At 31.8% G+C, this 14,639-nt stretch overlaps 1 protein-coding gene across 1 annotated transcript in view; it reads left to right on the top strand.

Annotated features, from left to right (window-relative positions):
• The window catches only part of LOC143073055 (uncharacterized), a 48,679-nt gene that overhangs the window by 24,284 nt on the left and 9,756 nt on the right, over nucleotides 1–14,639 (top strand). Inside the window, exons 3-5 of the mRNA XM_076248295.1 lie at nucleotides 5,156–5,449; nucleotides 7,846–8,082; nucleotides 9,035–9,259. Coding sequence (XP_076104410.1) covers nucleotides 5,156–5,449; nucleotides 7,846–8,082; nucleotides 9,035–9,259 — 756 coding nt within the window. The remainder of the gene's footprint in view (nucleotides 1–5,155; nucleotides 5,450–7,845; nucleotides 8,083–9,034; nucleotides 9,260–14,639) is intronic.

Below are 14,639 nucleotides of genomic sequence, written 5' to 3'. Positions count from 1 at the left end.
AATTAAATAAGAGAATCCTTAAAGAAGCAGAAGCAATGTTGCAATTTTTTTCATTTCATATTTTATTAATTTAAGACTTGGTTTCATAGAGAAGATTAATGTATAGTCTGAGACTTATTTTTTGAATATCATTTGTTGAATCATAATCACTTAGTGGTTAAATTGAAAACCTTTCCTGCATGAAAGTTGATGCAGTCATTCTTAATCAAACTATCTATTGGTAATGCAGACAAGTTTTCCATGTGGATTTTTAAAAAAGCACATAATTAGATAAGCAGTGAAATAGCAGTTTTTGAAGTAGATCTTTCTTACCACAAATATTCCCGTTGTGCAGCAACATAAAAATGAAAAGTCTGCAAAACAGTAACATTCTCTTTGGCATTTGAACAATGTGACGTCATAGTTATACTCCCGATGTCAAACATAACCATTAGACGTATTTTTACTTTTCATACACTTCTGAGAGGTTTAAATATTAACAAAAAGAATATTATGAGGGAAAAAACAGAGAGAATAATTCGGGAATCAAGATGGTGGCTTTCTTATTTACGGACTGGTAGAATATGGAATCTAACTAACCCTTCAAAATGTTTGTCAATGTCCAATAAAAATGATCGTTCCAAATGAATTGCATTACAAAAATTCTTACATAAAAAAAGTTGATTTAAAAGGCTGGCTAAACCATCAATAATTAAACTGAAAGGTTGAAGAACAATGATAAGGTATTGATGCACACATCTAATGATAAAACAGTGCTATTTTCATAATACTGCATGTTCTAATTTTCCATTTTGAGCCTCTTTCTGTAGACAGAACTACATTTTGTAATTGGAATATATTTAAGGATATAAGAGATGACAAATTATACCAAGAATGTTGTTTACATTCTGACAATTCTATGATGGAATCTCAATGCCAATCACTTTTGAAATACAAAATGTGTAGGTCAAATTCACCTGGATCTCAATAAAAACTCATTTAAATTTGTGATTTATTGTCCTGGTCAACAATTAGCTAGTATATAGAAGTACAGAGAGTTTGCTTTAGTTCAGTCATTTAAAAGCACCCTTTTAGCTAGCTAGTATTACCATGTGATTATTAATGTGATTGTTTCTGGATAATAACTTTTGAATAAGTTCAAAGAAATCATTAAAATTTTAACACAATGTTTATAACCACAAAAGCAGGCTTGGGATTGATTTTGGGGATTATGGTCCTAAAAGGTTTAGGAATTAGGCCAAAAACAGCATTTATCTAGTTTCAGGACAAAAAGTTGTGTATTAGTATTTCAGTTGTTCTGAAATGTTACCACAATGTTTAATACCATAGGTAGAAGGTTGGGATTTATTTTAAGGGGTTAGTGGGCAAACAGTCTAGGAATTTAGGCCCAAAAAGGGTCCAAAAACAAACATTTTCTAGTTTCAAGACAATAACTTGTGAGTAACTGTATGGATCTCTCTGATATTGTACCACAAATTTCCATATAAAACAGGGGAGGCTGGCATTTAGTTTGGGGTTAATTTTCCCAAAAATGTAGGAATAAGGGGCCAAAAAAGGGCCAAAAAAAAAAGCATTTTTCTAATTAATTACAGACAATAACTTGTGTTTAAGTGCATGGATCTCTTTAAATTTTTACAAGAAGGTTCAATACCACTAAAGGAAGGTTGGGATTGATTTTGGGGGTTATGGTCCCAATAGTTTAGGAATTTGGGGCCAAAAAGGGGGCCCAAAATAATCATTTTTGTAGTTTTCAAACAATAACTTATGCTGTAGTGTATGAATATTTCTGAAATTAAACCACAAGTATCCATACCATGAAGGGATTGTTAGTATTGACTTTGGAAGGGGTGGGGGGGGGGGGGGGTGTTATGGTTCAAAATGGTTGGAATTAGGGCACAAAAGGGGATTTACTAGGTATTTCTGATCAATGGACAATTGAGACAATTTAAAAGCAGTGTAAGGGAAGTAATTTAAAACAATTAACATAATACAATGTTGGGTATGTTCAGATTTACTCCCTTACACTACTTGTATATTATGTATAAAGAAATGTCGGGTTTTGGACTAATTTAAAAAAAAAAGGGGGGATGGTAGTTGTTTTCAATTTGTTTTCTTCAAATTTCTCAAATGAAAAGTTGAAAGAAGAAATCTTTAATTGTACAATATTGCTAAATAGATTTGTAAGGTCTTGACATTTGTTTTGTGTCAGAAACTCATATTATGTCAAAAATTCAATTGCAATCCAAATTCAGAGCTTGAATGTTGTGTCCATACTTGCCCTAACTGTTCAGAGTTCGACTTCTGCGGTCGTATAAAGCTGCGCCCTGCGAAGCACCTGGTTGAGCTTGCTTTCAGTAATTGGTACCATTGATATGGTATTGATACATACTTAAACCTGTGGTTTTTGTCATCTATAGTATAGATTTTGTAGAGTTTAATGATTCATTAGGGCCCCGCCTTTAGGCGGGTCGCCCTATAGTGATCAGTCTGTCCGTCCGTCCGTAACACTTTAACTTTGTGTCCGCTCCATATCTAGAGAACCGTTATGATTTCATACTTTATACTTTACATGTTTATTAACCACCACCAGAGGGCGTGTCATGATGTATGTACAACTTACTAGGTCAAAGGTCAAGGTCAAAAAACTTTGGTTTGAGTTGACAACCCTGTGTCCTGTGGTGAAGATTGTGTCCGCTCTATAACTTGAGAACCATTATGATTTCAAAGTTTATACTTGACATGTATATGAACCAACACCAGAGGATGTGTCATAATTTATGAACGACTGCCTAGGGCAAAGTTCAAGGTCAAAAACTTTGGTTTCAGTTGACAACCCCATGTCCTATGGTAAAGATTGTGTCCGCTCTATATCTTGAGAACCGTTATCATTTCAAAGTTTATACTTGACATGTATATAAACCAACACCAAAGGGTGTGTCATAATTTATGTGCAACTTCCTAGGTCAAAGGTCAAGGTCAAAAACTTTGGTTTCAGTTGACAACCCCATGTCCTATGGTAAAGATCATGTCCGCTCTATATCTTGAGAACCATTATCATTTCAAAGTTTATACTTGACATGTTTATAAACCAACACCAAAGGGTGTGTCATAATTTATTTACAACTTCCTAGGTCAAAGGTCAAGGTCAAAAACTTTGGTTTCAGTTGACAACCCCATGTCCTATGGTAAAGATCGTGTCCGCTCTATATCTTGAGAACCATTATCATTTCAAAGTTTATACTTGACATGTTTATAAACCAACACCAAAGGGTGTGTCATAATTTATTTACAACTTTCTAGGTCAAAGGTCAAGGTCAAAAACTTTGATTTCAGTTGACAAACCCATGTCCTATGGTAAAGATACATTTTTTTAATGCACATTATTCACAGCGGGGCCCACAGAGATGGCTCCCATCTCAATGATATCTAGTTTTAATTGTTTTTTTCTGTACATGCTTCTATGTTCCTTCTGTTTTTCTGCTGATTGTGAGAAAAAGAGTAATATGCATGGGTTGTTTGGTTTACTGTAAATATGTGTTAAGGATTAGTACAAATACTTATTAATACATTTTTTAACTATGTATGTACAAGCTCATTCCATTTAATGATTGACTTGAAAAATTGAAAAGTAAAAGAGTATATGTAAACGTATAATAAAAAGTAAGATCACAAAAATACTGAACCAAAAAGGAAAGTCCCCAATCAAACGGCAAAATCAAAAGTTCTAACACATCAAATGAATGGAAAACAACTGTCATATTCCTGACTTGGTACAGGCATTTTCTAATGTAGAAAATGGTGGGTTGAACCTGGTTTTATAGCTAGCTAAAACCTATATGTTAATGCTCCTAAGAAAAAGTACATTTCTGACATATTTCATTTGGTCAGAAGGTTCTTTTTTTTTTAAATATAGATATAAATAATATTTTGAATAAGATGAGTACAAACATAATTATGTTACATATCTTCTTATTTAATAGGATTACTAATACAGTAATTTCAGCCTCAATACAAAACTAATGTTGGACTTTTAACCCCATATAAGAACAATGTAAATTTTTCAAATAAATTTCTCTTTTAAAAAAATCAATTTTGCTATCTATAAGGAAAGTAAAAAACAAAAATCCAAGGAAATGACACTATTAAGTTTGTATTGTTTGTATTAAAAAGTTTTTTTTGTGGAAAGAGTATTTATAAGATTGTTATATGATTAGATGAATCATCTTGTACAACTGTGTAAAGTACATCAGCTGTTATTGTTCATTAATCAGGGATATGGATACAGGCTATGTGTAAAGATTTGGTGGGTTTACCTTTTATAATGAATATTTGTCATATCATAATTACAAGTGAAAATAGGTTGTATACATGTTTATCAAAAGATTTGTTTGTAATTGATATAATTATATAAATGTTTTTTTTTACTTGTTGTCACTGAAAGGACACAACTATTATATTTAAAATCAATATTTTTTTTGAAATACCAGTATGTGTTAAATTTCCTGAAATTTACATGGCCGTTTATTAAAAAAGTAGTAATATTTTAAGATATTTCTAAGTTCTCAATCATCAATAAGCCCTGAACATGCATGACATATTTGCCACTGGATGTTAAGCAACCAACAATTAGTTAATCAATTCATCTAGCTCAACATTGTACATATGTCACAACTTTTTATTTCACATTTTATTCAATTAAAAACAAAAAAGGTTTTTTTTTTTTCATTTTTGAGAATAGATGCTGATCAAAACTATACCTCAAAAGGTAAAAAATGAAATGAAAACAAAATTGCTCACCTAATTAAATTTAAAAAAAGTGAGAAAATAAGGCTCCTGTTGTCTTCACCTTTATAACCTTAAATTGAATAAATCATAAGATATATAAGTTTGGACATATTTTAACTGGTAATACAGTAATTTATGGAAGACTGTGACAGCATGTATTTGTAAAAAACTTTTTGAAGTCAAATGAAATAGTAAGGGTATTTATAATTACACCACAAACTTAAGCTCAAGTAAATGATATGTAGGCTGTAAATAAGTTTTCAGTGTAAAAGTACATATGTCAAAAGAGTTGTGTCAAGGTCAACAGGTGAAAAAGATTCTTTAGGACAGTCGATAATGCAAAATTGTTTATCACAAATTGATTTTTCAGAAGCAAACTGGGATCCTAATCAAGCCATTCGATTGTTTGATGAACTGGTCCGAGTTAATAGAATCCGACCATACTATCCACCTACTCCTTACAACAGCCAGCTACGGCCGACACTTCGACCCATTCCTGTAGAACATGTCAGGACTGGAATAGGGCATGCAACAGCTAATTCTGGACACATACAAACACCAGCAACTGTAAGGCCAAGTAATATGGAAAAGCCAGCAGTAGGAGCCTGGTCTAGTCAAGGTCCAGCAGGTAGACCACTCAGTCAACCAATAAAAGTTAATTCAGGTATAATTGAGGTTAAATTTTGTGGTACACTTTTATATCCTGCCTATGGTTTTGGTAGGCATAATGTAGATATGTTCATTATATTATGTGAATTTTTGAATTATAGGCCAAATAATAGATTTGACCCCCCATTTCACAGTTCACTGAACATATAAATGTGAAAATACAAGGGGAGCTGCCTCAGTATTGTGACCTAGAGAAACATATACTTGTTGTAAATTTCTTTGCACAAGCACAAGACTTATTTGCAAGAAGGAATTTTATTCAAGTAGCAAAAATAAAATTGTATTTGAAATAGATTTGAAAATTGTTGTGTTTATTGAACTGTGAACAGTTTAAATCCTTTAACAGTTTCCAGTAAATTATGCATTTGTTCTTAGCATATAGAGAAGTTATTAAACTTGATTGATTTAGATTTGGTACTCTTTACTAGAAAAGATGGCATGTTTTCATTGATTAGATGTACAACCTAACTACTGTACACGAAAGGTCAAAAGACATTGATCAACACTCTGTCTTCAACAGCAGTAAAATAGGATACAATAAGTCTAAATGTTTATTTTACACAATTTGACATTTTAAGTCATTCATTGAGTGCTTTTACATGTTTAAATGCTTGCTTACAAATTATTTACAGTGCTTTATTGTCTTAGTAGGATTTTGATATTTAAATAAATGCATTGAAATACTTGCACTTTTTCAAGTAAAGTAAGATACTGAATCAGAATGTATTAAAGTTATCAAACCAACATTTCTGTATTTTCTCCAGTTGTTAAATGTAAATGATAAGTTAATTATCATAAATGCATTGTGGAACAATTTTTACAGTGCTATAGCCCATGAAAATGGTGCCTAATGTTAGCATCGGCCATCCATTTAATTAATAGGCTTATATGAATTAAATACCTATCATTTACAACTCAGATCCATTGCAACATCAAATGCACATGATAAGCAGTATAATTTGAGATCTGAAGTAAATGTTGAGAACCATATGGAAAATGAGGGCATTAGGAAAGACTTAAAACTGTAATATTACTCAGTCTATTACCCCACTCATTCAACAGTGTAATTGTAAAACATGTGATAATAATTGAAAAATAATATTTTTGATACGATTTACATTTTGTATCAGAAAACAATGAATTTGTTTATGATTTGAGCATCAATTGATCTATAACTCATCTTTGTGTAATTGATTTTGTATTAAAAAATCATTTCAATGGAATGTAAATAAGATAATATTAAAATAAATATCAATACATCATTACAAAGTCAGATGATCTATCAATTATTTGGATACTTTTATTTTCAATTAATAAATGTTTTTAATAAATAAATAGTGTAGGTGGTAGTTTCTATTTTCAAATTCAGAAATGTTTTTTCAGTTCTGATAGCAAAAAATTTCAAAATTTTAGAAAGTTAATCAGAAAATCAATTTTGAGTACTTAATTATTTATTTAAGTAATCTGAGGAATTAATTGATGTAGCAATTCATAAAATGTGATAGAGTTATCAAGGAAAATGTATTCTGTTCAGTATAAAAATATGAAAGATAACTTCAGTTTCACAAATCCATACATGTATCCTGTACTTTTCATGCATTTGTTTTGGCAAAATGATCTTTTATAACACTTGTTTACAACAAATAACATATGTTTACAATAAACTGATGAAAAACTGATAAAAAAATTTGCATTTGTTATTTGTTATGCTTATGCCACAAAATGGACTTCAGCTTGTATCCATATATAGTGTATGGAATGATTGTAAGGTGTACATGTCTGTCTCAAGGGTATCACCTGACCCTCACCTTATTTTCATGGTTAATTTATCAATGTTTATTTTTGATATTTTGGTACTTTCGTTGGATACTATTATAAACAAATTATATGGTATGATTTTAAGTGTACATATCTGGGTTCATCTTGGCAGAACGGCCTGATACTCTTTACCAGCCACAACATTGCAGTTGGAGTAAGATGAAAGCCAAACGACAGACAGACCCAAATCTGAAAATAGGTGTATTAGTCTGCAATATCCAGACAGGATACCCGGGCGGTAAAACACACACATCATCATCATCTGACCATGACCTAATTTACATGTATTATTAATAATGATCAGTTTAGGTTGAAGTTGTAGTTGAACCTTTATCTTATAGCTAGATTTTCATCAAAAATCAATTGTGACCAGTAAACTAGGAGAGTAATTTCATTGTGTACTGTGCACTCATGTTATACATATAGTTTAGTAGGATATCTAAAGATTGAGCTATGAAGGAAGCTATCATTTGATTCTAAAAAGTTGTAGATATCTTGATCCACAGTTATTGGATTTTAATAGTCAAATACATACCATTCATTGTATTTATATATTTAATTGTTATATTTTAGGTAACGATAACAAAACAGTAGCTCCACGTCCTGCAAGTGAAAATTTCTCTAAACCAGCTCCTCCTAAGCCTGATCAAAATGCCAAGGGTCAGAATATTTCACAAATCAATGTCAGTGCCAACAGAATTAGTACTGGTAGTACAGATTCCGTCTTTTTACCAGCAACTCCTGCCAAGGGAAATAACTCTAGTTTGCAAGTACAGAAAACCAGTATACCAATGAAATCACCTCCAGCTTGTAAGTTGCATGTCAGAAATATATTTTTTCTATCTCAATTCACAAATGAATTATTTAAGATGTATTAATTAAATCGATTGCACTTTTAGTTTTCTTACCTGAAACTATTAAAGACTCAAAGCAATTATTTGAAGAAAACATTTATAAAAATTGTATGGATAGATATTCTAACCATATTGCCAAAAAATGTTATAGAATGAGTAATTCAAATCCTGTATATGTTGAATGTCAACATGATATGATGGTTCTGTTTGCGTCATCAATGTGACAAGATGTTTCTTTCAACTTAGTAAACTATTTTATAAGTTTGCCAAATATTGCCAAAGTTTTCAAATGCTGCTTTAGCTTCCTCCTGTTCTTTATTGCTTTCTTGAATATAATTATAGATTGTTGTTGGTACGGCGAAAGTGAAAAAAGCAATCAAGTTGAGACGATCAATGATAATCTGTTTATCACTATATTAACTATGACAACGTTGGTCAATTTCATGTCAATTTCATTAGAAACACCACATGCCCCCTTTGTTTCTTGCGATAATTTTCATATCACTCTACTTCACTGAGAAATATGATTATCAGTCAGTAAGATCAATGGAAAATTTCGTAAAATAGCAATAATAAGATTTATTTATTTGTTTTTGATGATTCTACTCTTAGCTCAAGTTAGATATATTGTACCAATAAAGAATTTTTAAAATATAGGAAATAATAAAAATACTTAACTCTGATGTTATTTTCATACATTTGCAAGTTTAAGTTTAGATATTTCTTGCACGGTCACTTTTAACCTTTAACAAGACCTTAGACCAACTGTTGACCTTTGTTGAGATAACATGAGTTTCTTAAGATGAATGAATAATGTACTTGAATTCACTGGAATTAAAATTATTCTTACTTCAAAAATGTAATGATCTTATACAGAATTGAAATAGAATTCTTATATATTTTTGTAGCACCCAAAGTTTTAAAGAGAGGTATATCAAAAATAATGGAAAATGAGACACTTGTTAAGCAGACACAAAACAAGCTCCTCCATGACATTGAAGAAGATAGTAAGGATCACTTGTACACACAAACGTTTATGTTACCAGATCTAACAGTGTATACTGCTGACTTCAGGGCATTCCTTGAGAAAGAGTTGATAGAGACTTCCACCCTAGTGTCTTTAGAACAAGCAGGTATGTAGTTATAACAAGAGAGTTAATAGAGACTTCCACCCTAGTGTCTTTAGAACAAGCAGGTATGTATTTATAACAAGAGAGTTGATAGAGACTTCCACCCTAGTGTTTTTAGAACAAGCAGGTATGTAGTTATAACAAGAGAGTTGATAGAGACTTCCACCCTAGTGTCTTTAGAACAAGCAGGTTTTTAAGCCAAAAAAAAATATATGTCTGTTTCCTGCTTCCAAGGCAAATAAATCAGGGTCGGTAGGTCGGGATTTTTTTTTTTTTTTTTTTTTTTTTTTTTATTTTTGCACTCCCTGTCAGATTTGCCGTCGGTTACATGTCATGTTTGGTTAGGGTCCTGTACCCCAAAATGATTTAATCCCTTTAAAGAAGCTTTAATTGAATAATCCTCCCAGTGCTGACATTTTTTAAACCTTAATTGTAGCACATTTGGGGTGCTATAAACAGTTTCGTACTAAAAACTAGGGGTATTTCCCCAGTGAGATTTACATACTGATGGAATTCCCTGCTATTTATATACCACTAAATGAAAAAGTTGATTGTTTTTTATGTTCAATGTGAAAAACATATATTGAAGTTCAATTAAAATGCCACTTTTGTCAAGATTTAAAAAAAAAAAATGTTTTTGTGACTTCCTACTATATGGGAGGCAACTCCATAAACAGCTGATTTTCACCTGTTGCAAAAAGCACTTTGATTTGTCAGGTAAGAAAGCTCCTTTCGGAGCAGGCGAACGTAGGCTGAAACTACATTTTCTTAAATCAGCCGGATAAGCTCTTCGAAATGCATATTATAAGAAATCTCAAATTTATGCACAGGTTACTGATCCGTGTGTCCAAAGGTGGTCTGTTTTTAAGGTTTTTTAGGGGGAAAATGCCTAATTTCCAGCTGATAACTTGTACCAATTTGCATGTTTAAACAAGAGATGTTGGATTTTTTTTTATTTATTCAGAAAGTTCATAGAATTATCTTTCCATTGATGTATAGATATCTATATAACTATGAATATCTGACTTCTGCATGATGGGTCCACTATTACATGCCCTGTTACAGAATGACGTCACGTAAAAAACTGTTGATTGCACCCTTAAGGGACAAATACAAAATATTAGTGATGTTTTAGCATAGAAATGTGTTTGCGAATGGAGTAAAATAATTCTGAAAAATATTGTACGGCATGTATACATTAATTTAAAAGCATCAGTTTGGTATATTTAATGCAAATATTACAGATTTGTACATAGCAACCAGATATAAGAAAACCAGACTCTGTGCGAATATTGAAGTTTTTTAATTTTTTGCGACGTCATGATATTTTTATTCAATCTCTCATATATTTGGAACCAAAAGTTGCATATGAAAAGTGTAGATTTTTTCTACTTTGACCTTTACTCCTGATCAGTGTTACATAAAGTTTTATTCATTATAATATATATTTGGTACTTTTTATAGTCAAAAAGGTACACATGCCATTCCTAAGAAAAACACTATTTCAATATTTTCTCAACTCAGCTATAACTTAGTTCATATAGTACTAGGAACAAAATCTATTTAAAGTAACTTTATTCATGCCTATTTCATAGTTTTTATTCTATTTATTTAAAAGAAACCCTATTTTATGATTTATTTTCTTTGTAAAACTGATGAAAATGTGATACAGGAAATGTTTGGGATTTGCCAGTTAAACTGTTTGCCACTGGCCAATATGCCACTACCGCGCGACATAAAAAAAGAGCTGTAGTTTCACTATTTGTGGTCACAATCCTTAAAGTAAGACATCATTTTAATCGGTATAGTGTACAGATTCAGAAAAGCTGAGAATTTTTTATATATCGCATACAAGGTTTTGCTTAAGGGTGCTATAAACAGTTTCGTACTAAAAACTAGGGGTATTTCCCCAGTGAGATTTACATACTGATGGAATTCCCTGCTATTTATATACCACTAAATGAAAAAGTTGATTGTTTTTTATGTTCAATGTGAAAAACATATATTGAAGTTCAATTAAAATGCCACTTTTGTCAAGATTTAAAAAAAAAAAAATGTTTTTGTGACTTCCTACTATATGGGAGGCAACTCCATAAACAGCTGATTTTCACCTGTTGCAAAAAGCACTTTGATTTGTCAGGTAAGAAAGCTCCTTTCGGAGCAGGCGAACGTAGGCTGAAACTACATTTTCTTAAATCAGCCGGATAAGCTCTTCGAAATGCATATTATAAGAAATCTCAAATATATGCACAGGTTACTGATCCGTGTGTCCAAAGGTGGTCTGTTTTTAAGGTTTTTTAGGGGGAAAATGCCTAATTTCCAGCTGATAACTTGTACCAATTTGCATGTTTAAACAAGAGATGTTGGATTTTTTTTTATTTATTCAGAAAGTTCATAGAATTATCTTTCCATTGATGTATAGATATCTATATAACTATGAATATCTGACTTCTGCATGATGGGTCCACTATTACATGCCCTGTTACAGAATGACGTCACGTAAAAAACTGTTGATTGCACCCTTGTGCTGGGAGCAGCCATTTTGATTGTTTGGGGCATAGTAAAATACGGATCTGGATCGGACCGGAAACTATTTTTTTCCGGATTTGAATAAAAAGATCTAGGGTCGGGGGGTTTGAGTCAGGGTCGGTCGGGAAACAGGAAACAGACATATATTTTTTTTTGGCCTTAGTTATAACAAGATAGTTAAGGCAACCACCATAATCAGTGACGGATCCAGAAACTTTCATAAGTAGGGGCCCACTGACTGCCTAATAGGGGTCAGCTACAATCATGCTTCCATGATTGCCTAAATCATCAACCAAATTTTTCCCACAAAATGAAAATGGGGTTGGGGGGGGGGGGGGGGGGGGGCACCCTAAATCTGCCATTAATAATGTATAATATTGTCAAAGAACTGAATCTTTTGTGAATTGTCAATGTAGGTAGAAGAGAATGAAAAGTGACTAATTTTGGATGCAAATCTACTAGTGCCCTCATGTTGATCTAATGTTTATATATGTCGACAATAAAGACAACAACACTCATGTTTTTACCGCATAGTATCTGTTTATTGGGTCTACATGTTTCGCCTAGTAGATAGGCATCATCAGGACAATTATACAAAGAAATATGACAGTGAAGTACGAATCTTGCGGTTTAGCGGTTTAACCGGAAGTATTAGTTACATAATAGTATTTATGGTGACGTTATATAAATAGAAAGTGAAAGTGAAAGTAAATTAAAATAGAAAATATATAAATAGAAATGTTGGTGTTTTCTTGAAAGGTAACAGCATCTCGTGTGGTTGACATCTATCCCGTTCTGTGTAGTTATCTCATGGGAGGTCTTTGGTGGTATTGTACGTTGTAGTTATCTAATAATCATGTCAGTGAATTCCAAATTGGACAACACCTCACTGTTATATTTTATTATTTTTAATGTTTATATAGTTGAAACTTTATTGTGTCAACAACTCTTACAGTATGGTGTCATTACTGGGAAAGTTTTGTTGGTTCATTGTATTTAAATCTTTGGAGTAATTAAAAACAACACTGAATAATATTTGTGCATCTGAAGGGCTTTTCTGGATTTTTTTTTAAATGGTAATACCACCATAACCAGCGATTATAAGTTCTTACACAAAATTTCAGGTAACACAAGTATATTTAGACGTCTCATCAAAGAAAAATGAACATGAAGTAACATGTATGCTATGAGTCATACTTGATTTTAACAAATAGTGGAGATAAAATTAATGACTTTTATCAAATAAATTTCATTTTTAAGCATGTTAAAGTATTGAAGCATATAGATTTGAATATATTAAAGATGTTTTTATAAAAAAAAAAAACAAAAAAAAAAACAACCCTACAACACCAGGCTAAAATTAGAAGGTACAAAACTGGGAAATTATAATGTAACTTATGCCCTGGGATAAAATAGAACCTCAAGATAGTGAAATTGTTATGTTTGACCATTAGATATTCAATAAAAGTTTTAAAAAAAAAAGAATTCACTTACATGTATATGTAAAAGCATGCAACTGCTATACTAAGTGGTAACTAGTCTATCCTTTAGTATTGTGGTAAATTGATCTGAAGTTAAAGGTTCAATGTATGATTTTGTTTTTAGAGCAAACCATTATGGTATATAAATCTTGTACTCTGATAATACTATTCAGAACAACAATTACTCATATTTATGTGCAATCTGTCCCATATTGATGATGCATTACTCTTAAGAGTCAAGATGTGTTGGGTGAAGCATAGAAAAGATCATTTAATTATATAATAACTATGCAATTCTTAAAATTCAGCTGACACATTCTTGAATGAATGGTTTAGAAATGAAAGTAGGTAAAAGCATGCTTAATTAGAAAAGGAAACTGCATTTATATGGAATGAAAGGAAATGGAAATAATTTTAAAGAAAGGAAACCATTTAAATAGTTGACCTATGATACCAATAAGTAACTAGTAGAAGAACATGTTTTGGTAACCATTGTATAACACTAGCTTTACATAATACTACAGGACAATACAAAATAATAATCAGAAATTTAGAATATATTTGGTAAAAGACTTGGGTATAAGTTTATACTGAAAATTCAGACACTAGCTTACAAGATATAAGTGCCTTTTATCTCACACTAGCTTTCAGGGTATAGTATGCAGGAGACATGTCCAGCACAACATCCTGACCACAGGTGGACAGGTCATCTCTTAATAATAAGTTCGGGGAGGGGGGATCAGCAAATACCATTTGTAAAATCTTTCATTTAACGGTAATCAAATCCAGGACTCCTGGCACATAAAATGAGCATGATATGCCACTAGACCACACATCAGTACAGTTAACTGGAAAAAGTGGAATTTAGCAAAATTAGAATTGTTCTTCATTAGTAACATGACAGGGATTATAATGTTCTGCAATGATGTACTGTGTATTTTATGTTCGTAGTTACCATTTTCTAATTTTTCTTTAATTCATGAAAAACCATATTTTGGTGACTATATTATAATGATTTTGTGGTTTTGCGGTTTCAGCATACAAACCTATAGAAAATGTGAACTTGAGTGGACATTCAAATTGTGCTTTAACCTATATATATCCAAGAAATCCACCAAAAAATGGTACCTTACAAATAATAATAATTTAATTTTGGATGTAACGCGTCTTCTGATTGGCTGACGTTATTTTGTTATGAGCCCATAGACATAATTTAGTCATGTGACCGTGACGTCATCAACGTTTTTTCATGGTTTTTATACGACCGCAAAATTTGAAAAATTTTTCGTCGTATATTGCTATCACGTTGGCGTCGTCGTCCGAATACTTTTAGTTTTCGCACTCTAACTTTAGTAAAAGTGAATAGAAATCAA

The sequence above is a fragment of the Mytilus galloprovincialis genome, chromosome 4 (assembly GCF_965363235.1).
Source record: "Mytilus galloprovincialis chromosome 4, xbMytGall1.hap1.1, whole genome shotgun sequence".
Taxonomy (NCBI): Eukaryota; Metazoa; Mollusca; class Bivalvia; order Mytilida; family Mytilidae; genus Mytilus; species Mytilus galloprovincialis.
The sequence above is the reverse complement of the archived record's forward strand: the minus strand, read 5'-3'. Positions and strand labels throughout refer to the sequence as shown.